The sequence below is a fragment of the Linepithema humile genome, chromosome 4 (genome assembly GCF_040581485.1).
Source record: "Linepithema humile isolate Giens D197 chromosome 4, Lhum_UNIL_v1.0, whole genome shotgun sequence".
In the NCBI taxonomy this organism is placed as follows: Eukaryota; Metazoa; Arthropoda; class Insecta; order Hymenoptera; family Formicidae; genus Linepithema; species Linepithema humile.
The window spans coordinates 6469478-6495563 of NC_090131.1; the positions used below are offsets into that span (position 1 = coordinate 6469478).

Genomic DNA, 26086 nt, shown 5'->3' on the forward strand with positions numbered 1-26086 from the left:
CCGCACTGCCGCCAGCCGTGTACCGATCGGCTCGACAAGGCCGTTCGTTGCGCGCGTCTGTCAGTCAGCGTTCGCGCACGAATGCGACGGTACGGTGGTCGGTCGTCGTGGCGGGTTTTTGCTCGGCGCCGCGCTCACGAGAGCAGCCCGAGAGCAGAGCAGAGCTGACGTTTCTATCCGGAGCGGAAAGAGCAGCGGCTCCATTCATCGCCCACGCTGACCGTCTGCCACTCTCTCCATCCCTCTCTTCACCCTCGATCTACGAGGAGCCAGGTTCCCGCAGGGAAGGCGTTCCGCCTGGCATTCGCAACGACAGGAGCTGCTTCCTCGCGCTATATCCTCGCGGCAAGTCCGGACAGGCGGACGAACCGAAGGTGAGAGAGAGCGAGGCGCGAATCCGTTCACGCCGTCGAACGCGGAGGACTCCCACGCGAGGAAGGGCTATTTTGCTTTCGGCGCGACGGTACTGGCGGGTTGCGAACGGACAGCCGGACTCTGTTGCGGCGCAACAGTCTCGAGGACGGATATTTGACAGGTCGGGGTCGGGACGCCGTGCAGCCGTCCAGTGAGAATGGCAGTCGTAGCACCACGGAGCATCGCACGGTTCAGATGACACGTAATAATTAACATACCAGGATCGCTATTGTGTATACATACGTGCGCGCTTGACGGGTGGCTGAGCGATCGCTACGCGAGACGTTGTCAAACAGCGGGAACGATCGCGCCGGCGGATTCGTTAGTAATTACGCTGAATTATCAAGATACGAGTTCTATCTGATAAAGTACGAGTGTGTTGGAACAATGTTTCCAAATTTAATTCGCTCTGCGCAATCTTAGAGCGCGGCGAAAACTGCGCATCCTTGCGATCGCGTGAATAAGGTCGCGCAAATGAGGCCGTGAGATCTTCTCTCCCGCGATTCTTATCTCGCGAGATTTAAAATTTGCACATATTTGAGAAGCATTGTTTTGATTCAAGCGATGTAACGCGAATTCGCATCTCAAAGTGCGGGAAGAGGAAACCGATAGCGCAAAAGTCTCTCTGTCTCTCTCTCTTTCTCTTACCGCGAGTGCTACGTAAAAGGCGTTTAACCGCGTGACAGGGTAATCCAAAGGAGCTGAAACGTGCTCATATCGTCTTTGTTAATGGCTTTCGTGGAGCTCCTCTTTATTACGGAAGGTCGAGAAGTCGATGCTCATCGACTATCCGAGAGGCGCGCGGTGCGGTGCGGTGCGCTGCGACCTTGATCGCCCACGTCGCTCGGTATGCCACCGGTATAGAGGTACGCACGACCCGCGCGTCGACGTCGATAATTCACCACGTACATTCTCTCCGCGTGTCTCTCGCATTCGACGTTTTCGCGCCTCTCCACGCTGTGTGACAGGCGATCTGCGGGAAAAACAGCTCCCGCTTCATTGAACGGTTTAGCCTTTACGCTGGAATTTCTACGCGCTTCTTGATTTCCCCGTTACAGTCACTCGTGCCCGACTGTGATGCAATAAAATCGATGAAGTCTTCATTTCGCAAAGTAAAGCTGCTGTTCGGTTTTGATTTGAAAAACACGCCGTCGCAGGATCGGTGAAAATGAGGAAAGACGGAAACGCGAATGGAATTTTTGGCTCGAGCGGCTAATAGTGTCGTCAAGGTTGTGCGAAATTGCATTCATTTTTTTTTTTTTTTCGAACGCTCATAATGGAAGCTGTTTCGTAACTCTGAAACGTAAATTGAACGAACTTCGATCTTCGTTCTTCGTTCAGTCATTTTTTGCTTCGAGCGTTTAAATCTCGATGAAATTCAATCCGAAAGGATTGCTCGCGGAAATTATTTAAATGTGCGCTTTAAATGAACAGTCGATGCCCGTCTTCACGACAACGCAAACTATCGATGGGTCATGCTATCACGTCATATCTATCGCGGTAGAGGTCGCATATTGATAATGTAGGTCATGCATTTTCGATCTTGCACATTTGGTATGTGAATGGTACGTACATCGCTTCGCGCGTCCCCGTGGACCGATTCGGCCACTGTTCTAGAGAGATCCATTTTTTCCCGAATAATTCTGAAAAATTTTCCTGGAAACAGCTGCCAATTTGGTTGACAGTTCAATTTATCTCGTAATATACGAGAAGCAATTGCCCTCGGCTCAATAATTCACGTCATCGCTCATATTTTTCGCTAAATACGATTATATAAATTTTTCGTTCCATTTGAATTTGTGTTGAAATATTTATAAAAATCATATTTTTGAGTATAATTTCGCAGAGATCTGCTCTTCAATTTTTATCAAATTTTTTAACGCGCGTTATCTTATGAAAACATCTTAGAATTACTTGAAAGAAATATATAAAAGTGAAAAGATTTTTCGAGCAAATAATACTTAATCGAGATAATGTTTGAGAAATATAATTTCTCGATTCAGTAGACACGAAAGCGTAGAATTTGCATTATTTTAATGCAATTTATCCAAAAATCGTGTTACGTGTCGAGAGCATATTGAACCATGCACGACTCTTTATTACCCTACTCCTACTAAAATTCGATATCCGACGGCTTCTAATAGGGATCGTCCAATTTAGGTCATACGTTCGTTTGTACAATCGCGTCGCACAGCGACCTTCGGTCCAATGAGTATGCACTTTGCTTTGAGCGTGTGTTTTGATAATGCAATGAGCGAGTGCTTTGATGATGTTCGAGCGCTAGGAATGCAATCGACGTATCGCTTATTCGAGCAATCGGAAGTAATAAGGACAATCGTCTCTTATTACGTCACATTCATTACTCGTACTTCCACGCACGGTCATTGCTCTAAAACGCTTGCATCGCTTGCGATCGGGTTCATTGTGCCAAGTCGCTATCTTTTTACGCCGCTTGGCACGGCACCGCCGTTGTTTTCTACTATTTTACCGTCCTACTTCCGTATTTTGCCACAAACTTCGCATACGCATGATTGTGCAATCTTGCTTTTATTCCCATCAACGCGAAATACTGACAAACTATCAACTGAACTTTGATACTTTGATGGCGATAATTATGCATCGATGCAGAATGGATACACCTACGCATAAGTTATGTACAAGTTTCCACGGCATCTGGGTCGTATTATATAATGCATCTTCCCCTTCATCAACGCTCTCTAACTCAACGATAAAACTTATAAAACTTATAAATAAGTAAAAGTTTCCAATGACTATATTGCTGTCGGGCGATCATATGTACCGTAAGATAATGAGTTTTGGCTACAATGCAACGTTGCAGCTATTATCATTTAAAAAAACTCGATTGCAATTACTACCATGAAAAAGCGAGAGTTAAGCAGCTTTAATATATTTATTAATTTTTCATTGCTATAACTTGGGACGACGATTCTCGTAGGCGTTTGCGAGCGTAGGTAGATACTATCTACCTACTACTGCTTATTAATCCTAAGCCCGCATAAACGCGTTCTTTGATCTGTGACAAAATTCATTACAGAATTCTATTTATAATTTTTTACGACGCATTTACGACAAAAATATAACGAAAAACGTTTTAAAATTGGAAAATATTTTTCAGTGATATGAATTGGCCTTTTCATATTTTTTTATGGAATTTTTACACGAGTTTTATATATAAATTTTATTTTATATTTTTTACACAAGCTTTATATATAAAAAAAAGTTTTATGTATGAAACTTTTTTTACTAAATAACATATTGACCGTTTTATTCAACTACTTTCTATCGAAAGCCATCTATTTAAAAATTTAATTAAGCCATTTTTATTTCTGTTTTATGTCAATTCTAAATTTTTATTACATAAATTTATAAGTAGATTTTTATCTGTAATTCTGTCGGAAATTATAGATTATCTAAAGCGGCTTTAAAAATCAAAAATAAAATTTGTTATATATATTTTATTACATTTATTTTATCAAATATGTTTTGTGTGACATTTAAGTAATTAATTAATATTTTAAATTACGGTATATATGAAAAATAAAATTATATTTTTTTGCCTCGACAAATGAAAAAGCGTCTTTGCCGTGATGATTCATTATGAATACAATGTTCAAGAATCTTAAACGATAATTTCCTGCACTTTAGCCGTTCTAAGAAATGCCACGTGCCAAACAAATCGACATTTATTTGAAATTATTGTGGCGTATTCGCCCACTTTAGAAAATAACTCACTGGATGACTCATATATTAAAATTAAATACATCATTATGCAGCATTGCTGTATGTCGAATCTTACGTCACCCTGTGTGGTACACGGCTCTTACTCGTTGTTATACATCTGCTTCGCTAGCTTTGAACCAAGAATATCTTTATGAAATGTCAGCGAGGTTAAAATTTCTCGGTTTGAGCAAGAACAGTATAGAGAACGTAACAACAATAGAAGCTTGAAATTCCAACGAGTTAGAATGCAAAAACAATTCGGGTTTGCACGCTGAACTCTATCTAAGGTGGAAAGTCGATACTTCGCTAATATTTGATAATCTTCGATTCTGCTAACCGCTCTCTTGCATACGCTCAACAGTTCTAACGAGGACGAGAAATGTGACGGATATTTACTTTGCGTCAGCAAAGTCAGCATTAACACGGTGGACTTATGATACGCGTACAAAGCCGCACAGTTATAGCCAGATAAGCTTCGTGTCGTGTTCATCGTGTCGCGTTTGAAAGAATAAACAAAGAGTAAACGCATATAATAACGAAATATTATACTAAATAAGCGACAGAACACGAGCATGCGATAGACAATATGCAGGATAATAACTCACAATAGGCTGAAAAATTTGCAGTTAAAAGGAATTCCATTTAATAAAAAGAATTTCTGTGTATTTTAAAGCAGCAATATTTGTCTTGATTTTAGTAAAATTTGCACAATTAGCAGAAATATTTTTTGCCAAAGTGAAGACTGATGATTCCGCGACGTCTCGTGCATGGAAAAGAGAGGATAAGGATTACGTCTTTCCAAAAATATACCGGAAACTAATAATTAATATTGAACCAAACGCATCTTTCTGGAATCAACAAATTATATCAAAGTTTTTAATCGCAAAAATAACAAACTTTATCTCAGCATCGATGGGGCATCATGGCCAACGATAAAGTGTACTGGCAGCTTTTATCAATGTGCAAACCAAAAGAGATCCGGCAAACGTTATCGCTAACCGGATCTGCCGCTCCTTCGAGAGATAACCGGACGCTAACGAAGTTAATCAACACGAAATAGTCGATGTATTTCAACGGATACATCCATTGCACGCATCGATGATTTATTCGCTCAAAAAAGTCCTGCTTCTTTCTTTTGGATTGTAACGTCGGAAGCGCGAGATTATATAATTTATTTTTTCTTGCATTATACGTCTAAATGTACATTAATTTTTTGCATGCCGTCAATTCGTGTTTGTTCCATTTTAATGACATTATTCAATATAGCTGCAGCGAGCAATCAGGAGTTTTATTATTTTCTACTAAATTGACGGCATAATTCGCGCACCTGCGTGTTATTTTCTCGTAGCGAAAGTTATTAAAATTCTGCATCTGATGTAGATATTATTTTAGATATTTTTACTTTCCATATTCCATGTATTTCATCTTCCGTTTAGAAGAATTGTAAAATTATCATTCAAAGCGCCTAATAATTTAAATCCAACAGTCGCGTTGTAACTTTCAATGCCGCGAATGCGATTGCTTGGTATCGTCGAGAGATCCAGAAAGCTTGTAAATACATAATATTGTACTCATTTACGATATTTCAATGACGGAGCTTTCGCAAGAGCGATCTCGCTATACCGCCAATAGCCACCACGATTTATATCCGACTTTTTTTTTGAGCTCTCGAGCATTTTCACTTCACTGGTGGCTACGCGCGCACAAAGGATTCGTTTGGAAGCCCCTCGTATTACAGAATATGTAACGCTGAGCGAAAAGGCTTCGCCAGTGCATCGGTGCATTCGTCCGCGATATCAACGGCGAGATCGAAGCTCCCCACACTCTGCCATTATTAAACCATTTCGCACTGGCAGTAGTGAATTTTACGCCAGTCATCTCGCGAGCTAAGCTGGGACACTTACTTATGCATTTGCGATGCAGTTTGAATCTATTCTTGAAGTTGAATTTATCGAACGGCTTTGACCCTCCACTCTTGATAGCGATATCGGACGCATAAAGTTGTTAGACGTAAGGTCGTTAAACGCATACCTTCCGCTCAACCTCGCTTCCGTAGACTGCAACTTTGCAACTTTGTGTGCCTTCATGCGTTGTAATTGCGGCATATATTGCTCCTCCAATGTAATATCTAGATATCTTTAAATAATTAGATCATGTGGGCACATCCGCGCGTGAAAAAATCTGATACTGTTCATAATGGAATAATTATTGAAACTAGCAAAGTTAGTTTACATTAATAGAAATAAAAATAATTCAGTTATATTTTTTGAAGGATATTTTTGTTAAAAATATATAATACTGAAATCTACAAATCCCGATATCTGCAAATTTAAATATTTCAAGATATCTCAATATTGAATTAAAACAGCGATTTAACGCTACGGTAATTGCAAGCTTTATAAGTGAGACAACGGGTATAAGCAAAAGCGTGTGTTTGGTTCGCGTGAAAATGGAGTATTGATTAATTGATCAGTTATGTGTGTGTGTATGTGTGCGAGGTTGTTTATAGTGAAATAAGAAAGTTGACAATATTACGTAAATAGTAAATTATCCTGTCGAGGCCACTCGTTCATTCTCGGTTACATACATAGTAGGCATTCGCCTACAGAAAAATATTCATTGTTCCAGAATAATGCATCGGTATTCGCGTGGTCATTAAATTAAATATTTAAATTGCAAACACTATTCACTACCAGTGTGTAACGCTATCTTCAATGTACATTTAATGTCGCTGACAAATGAGTGAATTTTCAACGTTAATTTTACTGCTTTTAAAACTGATATTACTTTTAAACGATCGACGTCTTTCATATCCACATTTGCATTGATAATTTTTGTTTAAAGTATTCAGACTTCAGATACTATTTATCATTATTATAATAATGCTTTTAATGTCCATTTAATGATGCTGCGTAAATTTTTGGCCGCATTAATTTTAACTTATCTTTACTCTTTCGAATATCAGCTACATTAAATTGTTTTCATCATTTTGAATAAATTACGTTTTTACAAATAATTCTTTTGTTAAATTAATATTAATAAATTAAAAATAATCATATTTTAATAATGCTAAATATTGATTTTTTTATGTATTACATTACGTTTTCAAAATTTAGGAATTTTTCAGATTATGATCGTATAATAATAAATTTTATTTTTTACTTATGCAAAATAAAGAAATAAATTTTGAAAGGGCATTTATCTATAGGTTTTTGTATGTTTGTGTAATTACGCGCTCTTTTTAAAATCGTGCAATTTGAGATGTGGCTCACATTATTACACATTTGATCGTCGAATCGAGTGCTCGTTAAATTTCCACCGTTAACTCGCTGCTACCTCTCGTTTACAATACGATCGCGTTTCAATCTCGGATTACACTATGTTTCCATATACATGTTTACAACAGACTCGTTTCTCTCTCATCTCTATTAAATATAGATATTTTTGTATATCTTTATTTCAAATAATAGGCATTTTCCAACATTTACACGGATCAGCTATCTTCTTTTTTTTTTTTTTTAAATTCGAATCTCGTCTGAATTATCATTAAATTGTCGCTGCTCGAGTGAACAGCGATAATGCGAGAATTCAATTTTGGCTCGATTTCTTGGAACCAATTTGATTTCGTATATAAGGAGCAAATATCTCGGATAGTATCTATAGATACTGCTTTAATGCCGCGGGATATAAATAAAAGACTTTTCATATCGATTTCTGGATTCTTGCACATTCTTTACTACGCGTCGCGAGCCAGTGTAAATTATTCTGATAATGGCTATTGCATGCGGTCGACGATCCTCTCTCTTAATGGGCTTGCCAGGACATAAGATCCGCTCGAGGCCAGACGGCGCCAGTTTCTCGGCTCCTTGCCATTACCAGCAGCATGTATTTCACTATCTTGCTATGCGCATGCATATTTCCAAACAGTTCGATATCGCAGACGAGAAGTTGGAATAGAAGTTGAAACTCGATAAAAGTGTGAGGGAGAAGTGATGCGTGTAAAAATTGAATACAGTAAAAATCCTTAGAATAAAGCAAATAGCGCATCGATGCATTTCATACCTATTTTGCATATTAGAAACACTGCGAATATATTACGAATTACAAACTCTTTTCTATATTTTTCTAACAAAGGACACGCAAGATAACAGACTTTATTCAGAAATAATATCGTTAATGGCAGGGAAAAGGTATACAAAAGCACAAACGTGTGTTACCTGACATAAATTCCGCTGAGAACGATGATTAATGTCTTTGCAAGAAAAACATAATCATTCGTGTTTGCGATCGTCCTAATCTATGATTGACTTATTTTGGAGTCATTCGATCGGAGTTGCGTCCTTGGTCGAATATCGTTCTCCTTGCTAGCGGCCCATATTTTTATCGACGGAACTGTCTATTTTTAGGAACATACAACAAAATATCGACACCGCGCCAAGGTTTTGTCAATGAGGTTTTCTCGACGCAAGTCGAACGAACGTGATCTTATCAAGAATGTGACGCGAAGTATCGCTGCGCTTTATATAACTTGCCTTGAATGCCATTTATCGTACGTGCCTCTCCGCAATCAATTCTTTAATAAATTACGAAGATTTTTGATTGTTCTTACTAAAGAGAATAATTCCAAATTCATTGAAAAATTTTTAAGTATCGTAAATTCGAGTTGCCGTTCAATTTTTGTTGGGAGCACGTTTCCTCAACGAAATCTCGCGCGTAACTTTCTTACTGGCTACTGCGTCGGACTTACAATAGCCAGCTGAGCTGAATGCTACACGTAGACCATTTTCCGGGTCAACGGCCCAACTGCATATGACGCACGTCAGGCAGAAAGGCAAAGGTTAGGTTGGGATTGAAACAGCTGATACGAAAACAAAGGGACGCGCCTCTGCTTTCATTAGAGGATAGATAAAGCGCGTTAATCGATAAGAACACGTGTGGTACGGATTTTCAGCTGAATGAGGCTGATGGAACCGTTGGGTGTCGCCCAGGACATTGTGGAGCCGGCTGCGCTGAAACGATGGGCCGATTATCCCATCCAGCATCGATTCACGGACTACTCCGAATCGGTCAGAGAAACGGCGCATCACGCTATAAGCCCTTTCCCTTATCAACCGTCACTTAACAACAAGCTCGCGCTATGGTAAGATATTAAGCTTGAAATTTTATCTTGTAACATATTGCCTTATAATATTATCTCTGAACATAAAGCCACGTTGTTTAAAATTGTGCGAATTTGTTGATATAATTGACACGTGCTTGACTTTAATTATATAATAAAGGGAAATTTGAGCAATTATAACTAGCTTCGGCTCTATCAGCTTGTTATTTTTCAAGAATATTATTTTAATAAGAAAAAGAGCTATATATTTATATTGTATTTTTAATTATATAAATATTTGGAGTAAAGAAATTATATTGTTCGTATCATTATTTGTAACCACGATTATGCGACGAATTAATGCTACAAAAATTATTTCAGGACTGGAGACATCTCAATATTGCAAGTGGATGCAGTAGTGAATCCTACCAACGAGACGATGGATGATAATAGTCCAATGTGCCAAAAAATATTTAGCCGAGCTGGTTCTGCACTCAAAATAGAAATATATAATGAAGTGAAAGGTTTGTGTGCTAACATAGTTTTTAATTGTGTCGGATAATAATGGAAATCTATCTAATACTCTGTGTTTTGAAATTGCAGAATGCAGAACTGGCGAAGTAAGAGTAACACAGGGTCACGGATTACCTGCTCGTTTTATTATTCATACTGTTGGACCAGTTTATAACGTCAAGTATCAAACAGCTGCGCAAAATACATTACATTGTTGCTATAGGTAATTTAAATATGTTTATACGAGTGTGAATATTATTTTTGCACGTGCTGATGTGTTAGGCCATATGTGTGAAATCAGTTCCGAATGAAATATGTGTATGTGCAAGTAGAAAAAGGTATAGAGTTTGAGAAAATATTTTTTTATGTAACTGTGTTTCAGTAAATACAAAATAATATCGATTTGAACTTTTTAACTGCATCATTTATTTGCTGCAGCATTGTTGTTATTTAGATTGATTACATATTGGTTAAAATTATAAATTTTATAATTTATTATGATTTACCGAATGAAACATATCATCAAAACTATGTTGTATTAAGTTACGATTTTTTTAAATTATTGATGCATATTTGCTCCAAATGTATAAATATTTCTATTGAAAAATGATATCATCGGTTAAACGTATTTAATTATTAATAACTTTTTTCAACCGTGCATAAATTCAATACAGGATGCTTAAAAAAATGTTAACACTTATATAGAAGTAACTTTTTGGCATATTTCTTGCGAACCAAATTTCTGTGGATAATTGGAAGACTTTATCCATGCAGCTTTCTTCTTTGTTTCAAAGACAATCTCGTTGCTATTTCAATTAACTGCAAAATACGTACATGTACAAATTCTCCATATAAGTGTTAACATTTTTTTTAAGTACCCTTATAATACTACAGATATAAATAAAATATGCGATCTAATCAAAACATCGCGATACATATGTATATCTGACATATTTCCTTTTTTTTCCAGAAATGTCTTGCAAAAAGCAAGAGAACTAGGGCTGCGTACCATTGCTTTGCCAGTAATAAATTCGGTACGGAGAAATTATCCTCCAGATGCAGGAGCGCACATAGCTCTCAGTAAGTACGGATGTAAATATAAATTTAAGTACGATTTTTTTTAAATTTGAGACAAATAACTGATTTCTTTCTGTAGGAACTGTACGTAGATTTATGGAGCAATATAGTGATTCATTAACATGTATTATATTTGTACTGGAACCGTGCGACCTCGGGATATACGAAGTCCTTCTGCCGCTTTACTTTCCCCGAAATTTGGCAGAGCAGGATAACGCTTGCTGGCAGTTGCCGAATGACATTGGTGGTATGGATGGGGAACCTTTACTCCCAGACAGACAAATCAGAATTATTGACAATCCTCAGCATGCGTTACACGGTAACAAAACATTCCACTGAATCTTCGCATCCTAGATAGAGTTTAAAGAAACTTTTTACCGACAAATTCTATCGGTTTTGCAGGTGACGAGACGGTGGAACTTTCGGCACAATTAGAGACATCGGTGAATATCGGCGAGCATGCTTTTGCACAAATGCAAGGTGATTTGGACCGCCAGAGACTCTTGGGAGAGAGGCCTCCTGCCGATCCACTGGCGGATATCATGCTCAAGCAAATGCAGCAAAAAGAAAGGTACGAATTTACGATAGTTCAAATAATTTTGTTAAGATGTATCGTGCAAACGACATTTATATTACATTTCCACAGAAACAGAAGATTCAAAGATTTCAGGTTCACTAATAAATAACAATGTGAATAATTGGTGCATTTGAATCAGGAGAACATTTATCTTTCATCTTTCTAATATTTTTTTTCTCTCAAATGATATTAGCAGCATGTATGAACATTAATTTAATGTAAAAGAGTTAACTGGGACAATAGTCTTGCATGTGAAATTGCAGACAGTCTCGTCTCCTGATTTAAATTCACTAAACCAATTTATAACAACATAATTTGCGTTTTGTTAGGTAAATACACAAACAAATAATTGTTATAAGGTGTTACAAAAGCACCTTGTGCTGCAATAAGTTCTGCTGAACGCCTTCAGATTATGTGTTGATCGTATAAATCTGCGCTGAGCACAAGGGCTTTCGACTATTTTTCGTAGTCGACGCTCATCATCTTTCTTTATCATTCGCTTCCTCGTGAATGGTGGACTGATAAAAGATGCATGTACAAGTGAGGTCTGCGCCGCAATAGGTCCGGGGGGACGTCCTCAGATTATGTTGATCGCATATATCTAAAAACTGCGCAAGAGCTGCAGCTTTCGACTGGTTTTCATAGCGACGCCCATCACCTCTCCTTCATCGCTCGCGTCCTCGCGAGTCGCGATAAAAAGATGAACCACAAATCACGTGTGTGTCTTTCTGTATGTTGTTTTTATTTTGCGTGTTTATCTCGTCGTTAGGCAGGACGTCGCGCGAACGTGATAGCCAATCCGAAGCCTGTTCCTAAAGACGCGAGCGATTAGGAAGTGGATCCACTATAATCAGTGGAGAGTTAAGTGTAATAGAGAAAATATTAAGAATAGGATTAAATATTAAATATTAGGAAGAGCAATTTTTTTGGAATTATTTTACTTCAAGGAAACGGAATGGATTAATTATTTCTAATTCTCTCATTTCCTAAATGAGAGAATGTTCATGATATATTAATCCATTTCATTTTCTTGTTCTTTGAAATAAAATAATTCTAATTTCCTATTCCTAATATTTAATATTTATTCCTAATATTTTCTCTATTGTGCGTTATATGGGCCTTATATGTATAAATCTCATCCAATTCTGATTGCAGAATATTTAACTTTTCTTAGTGTTACGTAAGTTATATGCATTACCATGTGTAGTTTGTCACTAACAATAAGTTTCCTTCCATATCGGCTATCAAGTATAAAAATGAAAATTACGTTTCATCTCAGGTGGTGTTGTAGATTTTATGTGTGCATTTATAAATTATTGATGTGATATTTACGCAAATTTTTTAGACAGATAATATAGGCTATTGAAAATTAATAATGATTAAATAATTAGGATAGTACTGTTTTGAGTATTGATTATGAAGAATACTTAATTGGGAAATTGGGAAGTTGCAATCGAAAATTGATGCAAAGATACAAACGTTTAATGTATTAAATACAATTTTGTAATAGGAACAAGCTGTCGAAATTTTGACAAAAATATTGGAGATGTTGTTTACAAACAAGAATACGAAATGCTATTCTAAATTATATGCATAACTTATGCAAATATGCTACACGTGAACATAAATCATTATAGTTCCATTAAAATGAATGAGGAACTTCGAACATTGAAGCTATTTCTGAGTTTAAATTAATTTTATTTTATTGTGAGTATTAATAGACGAGAAGATTTTTTTAGACAGAGTACTAAATTTACATTGATTCATGAATTTACATTTAATTAAATTAAATTTTTACGTGTGTTAGGAAGGATATCAATTCTAATTATCGTTTGATGAAAGCAATTTCTATAAAAAAATTCTATCGAAATAATATTAAATTAATCAAATGTGAAGTTAGTCAAAATATAAAACTGACATAAAATTTATTATTAAAATATTTACAGCAATCTGTTCGTCGTCATTGGTGAAATTAAATTATTTACTGACTTGCGTGCGCGTATATTTGACAACGTTATCATACTTATAAAGCCGTTTATCGACTTTTGACGTATGTGCAAAGTTTGTTTGGCGATATTCTTTTTTTAATTAACTTCAAGATCAAAATATCATTTGCGTCATGGAAATAAATCATTCACATGGTCCTGACATTTTCTGTCGCATTAAATGTTTATTCTCGGACTAAGATCGACGTCATTCTATCATGACTAGTACGCTTTATTATAGCAAAAACGGAACACCCACTGGTGTTACCAGAACCATTGATTACATTTGAGTGACTCATTATGCGCGTCTCTTTTTCGAAGCAAGACTTGGCAGTCCGTTTGTTACTTTAATAAGACAGTAATTGATTTCCATTGTATTACATAATGTCAGCAGCATATCGTGCGTGGTATTGAAGCAAATAGTTTTGCGAAATATGAATAATTTATTTCTAAAAATACAAAAGTTTTATCTGGATATTTTCATACGTTTTACATTTAGAAAAATCGGATTATGGTTTCACCTGCGGCTCAAACGAATGCCTTTGCTTGGTGATTTCGATGGAACACCTTGAATCCGTTTAATCGCGGTCAGGGTCATGAAATCTTGAGCAAAGATGTGATGCTTGAGACATTATTGCGCGTTGTAATTACGTGCGGTATCAGCACTTTTACATTATTCTGTTATCTAATTTTTCCTTCAGAAAAAAAATCATTTGGAAGAATATTTTTTTACATTATAATCACGCACGCGCGCGTATGTATTATCATATGTACACGGTATATTTTTCAATAATTATTTATTTAATTTTAAGTTATAATTTAAATTATTATTCCTTTTTTACATGAAACTTTGATATAAAATGCAAATTGCAGCGACATACCGTTCTCGTGTATTCTATTTGCAAACGCGGATTTCCTGAAATTTCTCAAAATACCACGGTTGCCCCGATTAATCTGCAAAGCGTATATTTACTTTTCAATCTAAAATAATCTCGAACACCGGATGTTCCTACCACGCACGAATATTTCAGCGAAACGTTAATTCATTGATAAGTACGACGTCAATGCGCGATTTTTGGAGCTGTTTCATGAAATCTCTCGGTTTGCATTCGAAAGCGTAATCTTCATTGTGCTAATTTTAGCTAACATTAATTACATTTATTTATTAATTAAACTGATTTGATTACTAATTTACAAATTGTGACTTCTGTCTAAAAAGAATAATCTGTTATGCAAGAACATCTACAAATTGAAAGAAAAATTATTATTTTGAAGGAACAGAAACAAAAGTTCAAATTATATTGTAAATATTATATTAAGCGTTAAATCGTCCAATCATTGCTATTCAATAATATCTGATAATGATCTAAAACATCGCACTTATGTATCGAAAATGTTATTCACACTTTAAATTGACCTCTGCAACAGCCTTATACAAATCCAATTAAAAATGTATGATTGATCATAAAAAGAAGGTTTCAAAAAAAGTGTGTGTATTCACGCTGTTACAATTACATCGTCAAATTCGAGCAACATGATCGTTATCTTAAAATTACCCCGAGGATAATGAAAATTGGATAATGTAAAATGCAAAACTAACTCCATGTGTAAATTATCTTAAATTCCGTTTCATGTTTTTGCGAATTAACTATTTCACCTTGCGAAAACGGCGCTTTTGCGTAACACTTTTGCTTAACACCACCAGCGCTTAACTCGCGCTAGTATGCAAATGTGTTCGGCAATTAATGTAAAGGATTAAGATAGCGTGCGATCCGTCCTGCTTTTTAATCGGGTTATTACAATTACAAAATATGCGGGAAATGACACACGTTGACAGGCTCAAGGCCGTCGCCGCTAATAATTGAAGAATACCCGTAATTAAAGAATACACTCGCGATCGAATTAATGACGGGCTCACAACCCCTACCTCCGCATCTTGTACGCTCATCGAGCACGCAGTTTCACGAGCCGGGCAGGCGCCGTGCGAGCCTCGGCAGGACTCGGGAGAGAGCCTCGTACAAGCCTCGTAGCCGCGGTAGTCGTCGTGGACGTCGCAGTCGTCGCGCTCGAGAGAGACGGCTCTTGTCCGACAAGACGGTTCGACTTTGGTTAGTTGGTCGCGACTCGTCGTACCGTTCCCATCCCTCTCTGTTTGCTTCCTTCGGCCGTGCTTCGATCGAAACAATTATACCTCACCGTGGATCGTCGGTGCCGCGCGGATGCCGCGACGAAAGGCGGCCGTACACGGCTGTTAGTGAATCTCGCAACCCTTTTTTCCCCCTTTTTAATCGAGCAGAGATCAGAAGACGTGCAAAAGGAGCGTAACATCAGAATGGTCATGATTGATATGGTGGATATCATCGAGGACGAGGACCGGTGTGTATTAAGAATAGTGCGCCGCGATTTTTCCGCGTTCGAGCGCGTCTCGGATGAGACATTATCGGTTCGCTATTGATCCCCCGCTTATATGTTGGCGTGCGTCCAGTATATTCCCCTAAATCGGTTGCCGTCAAAGAATATACCGGAGCTGCTAATGCTCAATCCAGTATCGAAAAGTTACGCACACGACGTAGTGTGCTGTCACGCCGATTTGTTCCAAATACCTGCGGTATATTGAAAAAAAGAAATGATAAATCGATATGTGCTTATTGATAAAAACGCGATACAGAGTGGTGAATTCGACTGTTTCAGCTGTGAAACAAGTATGAAGTTTTACATATTGGACATATTAGACGAACAAAATTGTTTATTACTCTGTTAGCTGCTATAGATGCAAACATAAAATCCATGACGATTTATGACACTTATTTATGATAGAACAGACGAAATGTACATAGACGAGCGATAGAACTTTTTTTACTTCTTCTGCATTTCGCCGTTCGTATTTTAGTTATGCAAAACGGCACGTTCTTCCAGATCGTAATTAAGGCTACGTGACGACTGGTAAGATTCTTGCGGCACTTCCGGACACGTTTATGTGCATTGCGTCGTGATTTTCCTCGAGAAAACAGTCGCGAATTAATTTTGCTTGAACGCGGAAGATATTAGGCACACCGCGGGATATTAATTTTTACTCGCGTCATGTATCTACATTTGACATTATAAGGATTGAATCGTTGATTGTAGGTACGAAAGGCTCCTCAGGAGGGCGAAGACAGAGGATCTCACCGAAGTCTCGGGGATCGGTTGTCTGTATCAGAGCGGCATCGATCGACAGGGTCGACCTGTGGTCGTCTTCGTCGGCAAATGGTTTCCAGCCTCCAAAATCAATCTAGATAAGGTAAAGATTATGGTAAAAAAAAAAACAAATTGCACAAAAAGTACTTGATCGCTCAATTCGTGCAACATTTCGATGGAAATGTCATTATTGAATATCGTTTAATATCAGCGCGCGTTTGCAATATTAAATAAATCAAGCGCTGCTACACGATAATTTTAATTAACGGTGAAAATTATCTTCATAAATCACGCGATTTTATAGTTCTCTGGCAAGATTAGAGATTGTGCGATAGTGTATAACACTGTTCTATAGTCACTCTTGCAATCTTTAGTAATTTAATCGATTCGCGTAGAACGTTTGTGGAGTAGAAAAATGCTTCACACAGTGTATATTCTGGCGAAATTATTCTGTGCCTTTCTACTTTTAAGCAGCAGTACACGTTTAAATTATATTGCTATACTTAACATGTAGTGCTTTGATACAATTTAATTGTCGAAACAAAAATACACAATTTGTTCTCGAAAATAATTTTGCCAATCGAACATAGTTGATATTTTGCTTCTTTTTTTTAATTACTCTCAGAACATATTCCATATCAATTTTTTTTTTAATTTTTCTCTACGAAGACAAAACTAAGAAGAATTTTTAGGAAAGAAATTCTCTTATTGAATATTAAATGCGTTCCGAAAGTCTTATAAGAAAAGTGCTTCGACCCTCTCGCGAACTATAGCTACATCGAGATTGCACTTTGCTCTACTCTTCCGCGACGTATATATGTTCCGAATGGATATATGTCAAGCCTGTAATTTCATAAGATCGCCGACACGCGTACGTTGCTCGTACCCGATGTCGTCGTGTCGCGTTCGGGTCAACCCTCGATCACTTGTCGTCTATCTTAGCGCGTCAGCCACCTCATTTCTCGTTCCTTCCTCCGACTCATCCTTACCGCTCGGCTCATAGTCGACACACAGTATAGTGGTGGGTGACGAATCGATATTTACACGTCCAGAAATAGACCGACCGCGAAACGAGTCCCCATGGGGAGAGGGCGAGCGGATTGCAACGTCGTCGCGACGTGCACCCCCATCCTCAATGAAACTTTCTCACCCGTTCTCTTTTAACCCATTTGCATGGATAAAGGCTGCGCCGCATGCGCCAGCCACATTATCGGCACGTGCGGAACAATCGGTGATTAGCAGGGCTTGGAAGAAAAATGAATAATCAATAAATCCATCCAGGATCTTTTTTCCACCTTTCAATCAAATATATATATTGTATATATAAGCTGTGTTTCGTCCAACTTGGCCGTGAAATATTCTTTCTTCGTTGATACTGACATTTTTTAATAATAAAATGAATAAGGAAGATATTGCTTTTTTTTATATTCGCGCTCGAAAGGCCAAATGTTATAATCATTAAACTTCCTTTGTTCAACTCAATGTTTTCAATAATATAAATATAAAGCAAACGTCGTCGAATTATCGTTTCATACATATCACGACATTGTGCAATGGAGAAAATAAAATGTTTGTTAACTGACAGCTAAGCACATATCTTTCATGTCACATACGTTTGCATGAAAAGAACGAATTTAAATTAAAGCTATTTGAGGTATGACGTATGCTTAAATGTTTGCTGTAGAGTATTGTGTTCGATGTTATATCTATTTCTTTATGAATAATGCACGCTACAGCGTCGCTTGTACATTATTTACAAAAAAGCGTGAACGGGAATTTATAGAATACATTTTTAATACTATTCGCTGCGCATTTATCTGATAAATCGTTCATTGTCCATTGTATGTGCAACGACGATTCATCACGATCACTTGTGTGTCGAAGTGAAAAAATAAAAAAAACAATATCTATACTTTCGACTGGCCTTCACAGTCACCTAACATGAATCCGATCGAAAATGTATGGTCGATCATGAAAAGAAGGAAAACGTATATTCAGACCGAAACAGCTGTATCATTTAATTCGAGTTATTTGGACGTAATTAATTCAAAATTGCATGAATCACTTATAAAAGTACCAGTAAGTACCAGACCGGTTTAACGAGAATGAATCAGACGAGTTATTAACAATAAATGCGCACCAAGATATATTTTAAATTCCCGTTTATTCTGTAACAATATTTCTTTTTATAACAATTCTATTGGCAGTAATTTTTTCTTCAGATATATCGGCGATATTTTATGTAATTGCACATGATACATCGGTTGTTTTCCTTTCCTTAGAAGGAAAATACCTTTAGAAAATGCATCTAAAAAAAAATGCATCCGAGAAAATTATTAAAACACATTATGACGTACAAACGTACGTTCGCGAAACGACAAATCCGCCTGACGATCGCGGAGTTTAGATTATTTAACATCGTCCAACCTTTTTGTCGTGACCTATATGTTGCTAAAACGATCGCGTTCTAAATCTTCTCTCGGAGAGATAAAAAAAGTTATTAGCTTCATTCATCCTCTCTCATTCCGATCTGGGACACGTGGTTACCTTCAATTTATTCGAGATAGGAATATCAATGATGCTGCGTAGAGATTCGTATGTGCGGCTAAAAATAAATAGCGCCACATGTAACAGCTGTCGCCACAACGTCATAGATATAGAATTTGAAGCTCGTGTTTTGAGGCGAAAAATTGCATCCGTTATCAATCTGCCGAATCGATTTTCAGCTTAAAGTCATTTTTTACTTTTTTTTTCCCCCCCGTATTTTTGTCCTGCACGCGTTGACCCGCTTTCACGACGAATCGTTTACGCTCAGTCAGGACGCTAATTACACAGCGACCTGAGATAACGTGTCTTCAGGGCCGCGATACAGATAATGATACGTCTTGCAGTTTTTTTTTCACGGGACAGCGCTGACGTCATTTCGACGCTGACTTCACTGTTGAATTTGCTACCGAAGTTTGCTTTCCACCAACGAATGCTGATAATGAAAGTCCTATAAGCGTAACAATCCTCTCATTGTTTTGCGAAATTACCGGTAATAACGATTTCAATATCACGTGTTGCGCAATGCCATCATTTGATCAATCATAATCGGACACGCATAGTTGAATCGCGTGTGGATACGTTTGCGAAGTAACTTCGAAGCGCGGCGGTTTCGTCGCAGAATCGCGTCAATCTCAACAAGACTGAGGAATTGACAAATTAAATTATCTTCAGAGTCAAAAGAGGATATGTATTCAGTGCACAATAATTTTATAAACAAATATTGACTCGTGATAATTTTATGAATAAATATTGAATTAACGAACTGCGTATTTTGAAATATCACGGCGCTGTTTGCAAATTGGCATCCGAGACAGATTTCCGCCGGATTATTTTGTGCAATTGTCGAAAAATAACTTTGTTTACACAATTTAGCCACGGCACCGCGCTGACTTATAGACATTTTGCTAGACGCAATGTATCGAGCTTACAGCACATACTCGTCGCTACGAGATTCATCGATTGCACCACGAAACTCATAACATTTGTCCTCGAACCCTCGGTCGGAAAAGGTGGACAATGAAAATGACGATAAAATTGCGACGCCTTTCAGTAGAACCGTCAGGAGATATCTACGTCATACATTCAACGACGTAGAAAAGCCTCGCAGAACACATTCTGTATATCTCGCCGCTGACGTCTCATCGATTCCCGACAATATTTACGCAGCGTTTATTTTAGGACACATATTTACCCCCGTTTCCCTTGTTCCCCACTTTTACATTGTGTGTTTTACGCGGTATGGATTCTTAAAGTGATTTAAACGGGGCTTGGCGCCCCCTTCTTTTTTTATGAAAAAAAATTCACAGCACGATCGATTGAGCGTAGATCAGCGAATTATTGTTTCACTTTTCCGTCACTTTATAGGCTTTGCTGTACCTGATACAGTTGTTGGATCCCATCGTGAAGGGTGATTACGTTATCGCATATTTCCACACCCTTACGGCCAGCAGCAATTACCCCAGTTTACACTGGCTGCGCGAAGTCTACAACGTGCTTCCCTACAAGTAAGTCATACGCTCGATATCGAACGCATTGGACTTTATTGATCGCATTTCACCGCGGCCGAATCGCAAGTTGCGCCTCTCGGCGATACATGCAATGTGTAGGATGAAGCAAGGTATTTTGATGATCCGAGAAATTGGTTGACAATTAAAAGATGAATTTCGCGTGTATTTCGAGAATAAAATTTCTCAAAGTTGCTGAAATATCGTACGGTGCGCCTTATTATTCACTTTTATTCCAGATTTAATGCAAATAATCTCTTTTCACGCGGAAATATTTTTCGCACCGTTAATATTCTCTGGAAAAATTAATTTATGAAATTTTATTGTATGATGTTTTAAAAATATTTTGTGCTCTTTTTGTTTTTCCATTAAGAATGAAAATGAAATTACATCTGCGAGGAAAAGCTAATCCGAAATGTTATCAAATCACCTTACTTTAGTCCCAGTTGTGCATCGAGTTGTCACCTAGTCGTAACTTGACTCTCCGCAGAAATTTGATAGCGATCTTGAAACAGAATTCTTTTGCAGGTATAAGAAGAATCTGAAACATTTCTACATTATCCATCCTACCTTCTGGACCAAGGTCAGTAATAATATCATCGCGTGCAATTATAATTACATGCTAATGTGAAGCGAACGATTCGAACGAAAATATTACGCTCAGCAAAAAGTTGTTAAGGCGCAAAAACATACTCTTAATAGATACTGTTATTATGTTTCCCACGTTTGTACTGCATGATGAATTACCATCGGAAACGATCGTATCGAGTTTCCTGACTATTCGTATTTTGTTAGCAAATATGTTTGCGCGCAACAATTTTTTTCTATCGTAAGAATCGTTAAAAGATAATAATAATGAAAATGTTGACGGTAGATATAATAAAAAGAGGCGAGCGAATTATAGAGTGACATTTCTTGACATTTCTGCGCTCAGGCTCCACATTTGACACTTGTTTTCCTAATCGAGAGATTTTCTATCATCTTTTTAATTTTCTTTTATTTTCTCTCTCTAATAAATAATCGATTGTTTGTTAAAGATGATGACGTGGTGGTTCACGACCTTCATGGCCCCGGCCATTAAACAAAAAGTTCACAACTTGCCCGGAGTGGAATATCTTTACGAAGTTATGCCGCCTGACCAACTTGAGATTCCAGCGTACATCACGGAATACGACATGACGGTACGATAAACAACAAGCTAACAATAAGAAGCATCCCGGCAGAAATCTTTATTGCTCTCGCTCGAACACGTTGTTTTCCTTTACAGATAAATGGCCTTAGGTATTATCAGCCGGACCAGGTCGCGTCATCGCCGTCAACGTCCACGTAACTCGCACGTGAAAATCGAAACGCAAGCAGCGAAGCGTCAAGACCGAGGCCAGATCAAGTGTTTCGTGCATTCGTACGGCTGACTATCCGTATTCTTACAGTGGCATCCGCGCGCCGCTCAAGCGCGAGAGCCGTGCGCGTGCAATTCGTGATCGTCGGCGCATACCGCCGGTTATCGGCGATGATAAGGCGAAAAGCACGATGCTGCCTGGACACGATAATCCGTATCTTCGATAAAGTAGCCCGGCTCCGCAATACCTCGAAGTCGATTTGTCCAAGTGCCTCGTGATGGACCGTGTTCGAGCAGGGAGAGAAAAAAAGGACGAGAGGACGATCGGCCGCGCGAAAGAATGTCGATGCGAGAATATTAATAGAAAAAAAAACGTAAAAAAAAATCAAGAAACCACTGCCCGCCTGCTTTTGACGTTTTGATCGGTTCTTTCCGCTCGCGTGCACGCTTACGCGAGCCTCACGTTCCCGAAAGTATGAGGGTGAAAAATTTGGTGCTGGACAATCCGCGTTTAAGATAAGGCGATCGAGAAAGCCTGGACACAACCCGTGCGTATCCGTTGGAAGTGCACTGCTGGACAGCGTATATTCATTATTTCAGTAATATAGCTAACGAATTACTAATTCGCTTAGAGCGAACATCGGCTGCCAAAAACATCAATAATCAGTATTTTCGTCGTCGTCGTCGCACGCAAGAAACGAAATCCGAAGCTGAAACCTCTATTAATCTCGCCCTTGTACATATTACGCTACTCGTGGCAGATTCTTAGCGTAGTACTGCCTGTGAAAGCGGTAGGAGAGGAGACAAAGGGGGAATATGTCCGACGACGCTCTATAGAATTATAAACGTCGGCTTAAATACAGACCGTCGATCGCTTTCTGTTATTTTCGTATATCAATCGTTATACAGCGAAGAGTGTCTATTTGATTATTGTATATTGTCAATATTTTATCAAGTCACATCGTTGATATAGAGATCGCGTTGTGCTGCCGTCGTCGCCGCCACCGCCGCCGCCGCTGCTGCTACATAGCCGCGGTATTTTTCGATATAACTAGGAATAAATCGTCGGCTACAAATACAGGAGAGCGGTTGGATGTTTTACTGTGATGTCATGTTTTCGGCACTCAGCAGATTCGATTGATTTTAAAGATGTATCTGTCATCTCTTGCGGAGAGAGGAAACGAGAGAGACACTTTCGACGCGGGGCGACGAGCGCGTCCGCGAAAGTGTTATCGTTGAGCGCCGAAATCGTACGTACGGGACAGTCGTAGATTAGAAGAAGCAATAAACTTTAAGAGCTTGCTCGCGATGTATTTCGGGAGGCAAAATCGTTATCCCCGTTGTTAAGCATTTTTAGCGATTAAAGAAATAAATTAAAGAAGTTAAAACCTGTTAAACGCGTCGATTAGCCCATTTCTCACGCCCGCCAAATCACGAATCTACTTCGATCAAGTAATATTAGCGCCCTTCCCTCTTCCGCTCTTCTTTGATCTTTCGTCGATTAGTTTGCGGCACGAGGAAACGATGTCGTGCATTAATCAACCGCGGACGAGCTGAGAAGGCAATGGGTTAATTGACCATGCTACCTCCGCCAAAAAACAAAAAAAAAAAAAAAAAAAAAGATAGGATCGTCCGTATGATCGAACGCATAAGTGTTTATACGCATTGAGAGATTTAGGTAGTTGTGGAATTCGAAAGATGCTACTCGTAACCGTCGTCGTTGATTGCGTTCGGAAAACGCAACGATTCGGACAATTGTTGCGTTTTCTTGAACGCAGTCATTGTTCGCGAAGGATGAATAGAACTTTTTCGTCTTACTGTACCTACATAAACCTGTTTTGCAAAAAACTTTCAATGCTGTTCGCGCTACGAATAGTCGGAAAAGGGAAATCTCGTACTATTCGGAGGGGCCAATGGTATCACACAGTGACGCAAATAGAATATTTTTCACTTTTACGTTCGGCGACCTCACTGTCCGTCCCTGACAATCGAGTTTAATGAGTAGTGAAGGATTTCAAAGGTGCAACATCGTTCAGAGATCGTTGTTATTTATATATCTTATATTAGTCGTTATCGTTCTGTTATCGTTCGAACTTATTAAATCAAGATTCGGCAATTCTTATGTGATACGATTCAATTTTTGAATAAATTTTGAAATTGCAGAGGAGAGACTTATTTTTAATATGGACAATTGTTTGTTTGTGATCTCGACGGTGTACTATTACTTTTAGTAAGCATGTATACGATAAACGGAATTTAATTAATTGACGAGAGCGATGATACGATTAAGGTTTTTTGACGGCGATATATTATGTTGGTATATATTATCATATATATATATATATATTTATATGTTAAACAATTGACAATTGAGTCTATGCTTATGTCGACAAGTACTTACTCGAAAATCGAGAGAAAATCCTTGTAATATACATATATATAATTTTTTAAGGTCCTAATCTAGTCAAATATCGTATATCTGCCATGCAGAAAAATATGTTTTCTTGTGAACGAATATGCATCACATTCGTAAAAAATATCGCTAACATCTACTTCATCGCGATATCTTTTTTTTATGAACTCTAGCTTTAAGATTTTTTCTAATTACATTCCCGCAAAACATTAATCACATACTTTTATTTCAGCATCTGTGATTATAATGACCAGAAAACGTGTGAATATGCAATTAGAAAAGTTTTTCTCCCACTAGGCTATAATCGTGTAATTCTGCTGAAGTGATAATATCCACATGGATCGTTTGTGCCGAAACCAACTAGACTAGGACCTTAACAGTGAATTAGTCAATCAGCTAATAGTATCGTCATGAGATACATGAATGTATGTACGAAATGAGAGTATGACATCTCGTCTTGGCATCACGAATCGAAGCGTGCTATTTCCATGATAAATGAATAGTTTCCGCAATAAGATATTTTATTCTTCAATATTTTAATGTAATAAAATGAGGTGCAGTAATCGGCAAGTTAAAGCTTAGCATTTACGTACGAAAAATGGTTGTTATTGCTTTTTCGGATACATTGCTATATTTAAAAAAATATTTTTTAACAAAGCCAGATAACAAAGTTCGTAATATGAAATTAAAACTTGTATTAATCTCATCTAAACGTTTAATTTTTCGAATAATGTGACACAAGACTTTTATATCTAAATGTCATGGAAGTTCATATTACTACGTACGTATTGTTTATCGTATCGTTGGCATTGATTGCTCACTTAATGTCATATAAAAGTATGTAAACGATAAAAGTAATTATGGAAGAGACGCTTCGCAATCGTGCACGCTATTACGACTTAGAAAGTGAGAAATGCTCTGTTCAAAATACTAATTAAATATATCTGGAATTGTTTCAGGCCAAAGAAAAGCGCTGAAACAAAAATGAACCTTGTAATTATTAATTATGCTAAACTTAGTTATTTCTTTTACATAGCATTTAGCGATACATCATAGTTACGGTTGTGTTATGAATATCGTACGATCTAAGAGGTAATTTGGTTTACTAACACGGTTCTATAGTTTGTACTTAAGAATAGATTGTTACTGAACAAACTTTGCGCGAACATCATTTATCGTTTATTGTTTTCAATAGATGTCAGCGCATGACCTTTTAACAGGTGCACTTCTTTCGTTGTATCATTTTTTATAGAATATAAAACGTATTATTTCAATAAAATCTCTACGATCTTATACATTTTATATTCCATAATATATGTACGTGCAACGTTTCTCTTACAAATATATATATATATATATATATATATATATATATATATATATATATAATATTTCACGGCTGTTCGGACAATTTTATTAACATTGAAATCGTAAAAACATACGTGAATTTTTAGCTTATTTTTAAATTCCAATTCCCGCCGAGTAAATATTTAATTGGAATAGTGACTTAGATTCTTGCGTTGCAAAACTACAAATGCTGTGTGGACATGAAATTTTGATTGAATAAACAAGGATATTTCATTGTTACAATATTTGCAGATTTTTCAGTACACCGCAAAAATTACCAAATTTCATAGAAAACAGAATTTTGTCCTACTAGGAAATGGCGCAATTCTATTGTTACGTTGCTGAGCATATGG

At 37.6% G+C, this 26086-nt stretch overlaps 1 protein-coding gene across 2 annotated transcripts; it reads left to right on the top strand.

Annotated features, from left to right (window-relative positions):
- Positions 1 to 42: 42 nt before the first annotated feature.
- Gdap2 (ganglioside induced differentiation associated protein 2) lies at positions 43 to 25978 on the top strand. 2 transcript variants are annotated; one of them, XM_012376393.2, is made up of 12 exons: positions 43 to 374; positions 9107 to 9295; positions 9635 to 9777; positions 9857 to 9989; positions 10737 to 10846; positions 10923 to 11162; positions 11246 to 11414; positions 16532 to 16685; positions 20495 to 20634; positions 21163 to 21217; positions 21672 to 21815; positions 21902 to 25978. In XM_012376393.2, exons 2-12 carry the CDS (start codon positions 9111 to 9113, stop codon positions 21962 to 21964), a joined length of 1536 nt encoding a protein of 511 aa, XP_012231816.1. In that variant the 5' UTR covers positions 43 to 374; positions 9107 to 9110; the 3' UTR covers positions 21965 to 25978. The 2 variants fall into 2 exon arrangements, with proteins under 2 accessions (XP_012231816.1, XP_012231817.1); XM_012376394.2 differs by lacking the exon at positions 43 to 374 and adding an exon at positions 401 to 616.
- Positions 25979 to 26086: the final 108 nt, after the last annotated feature.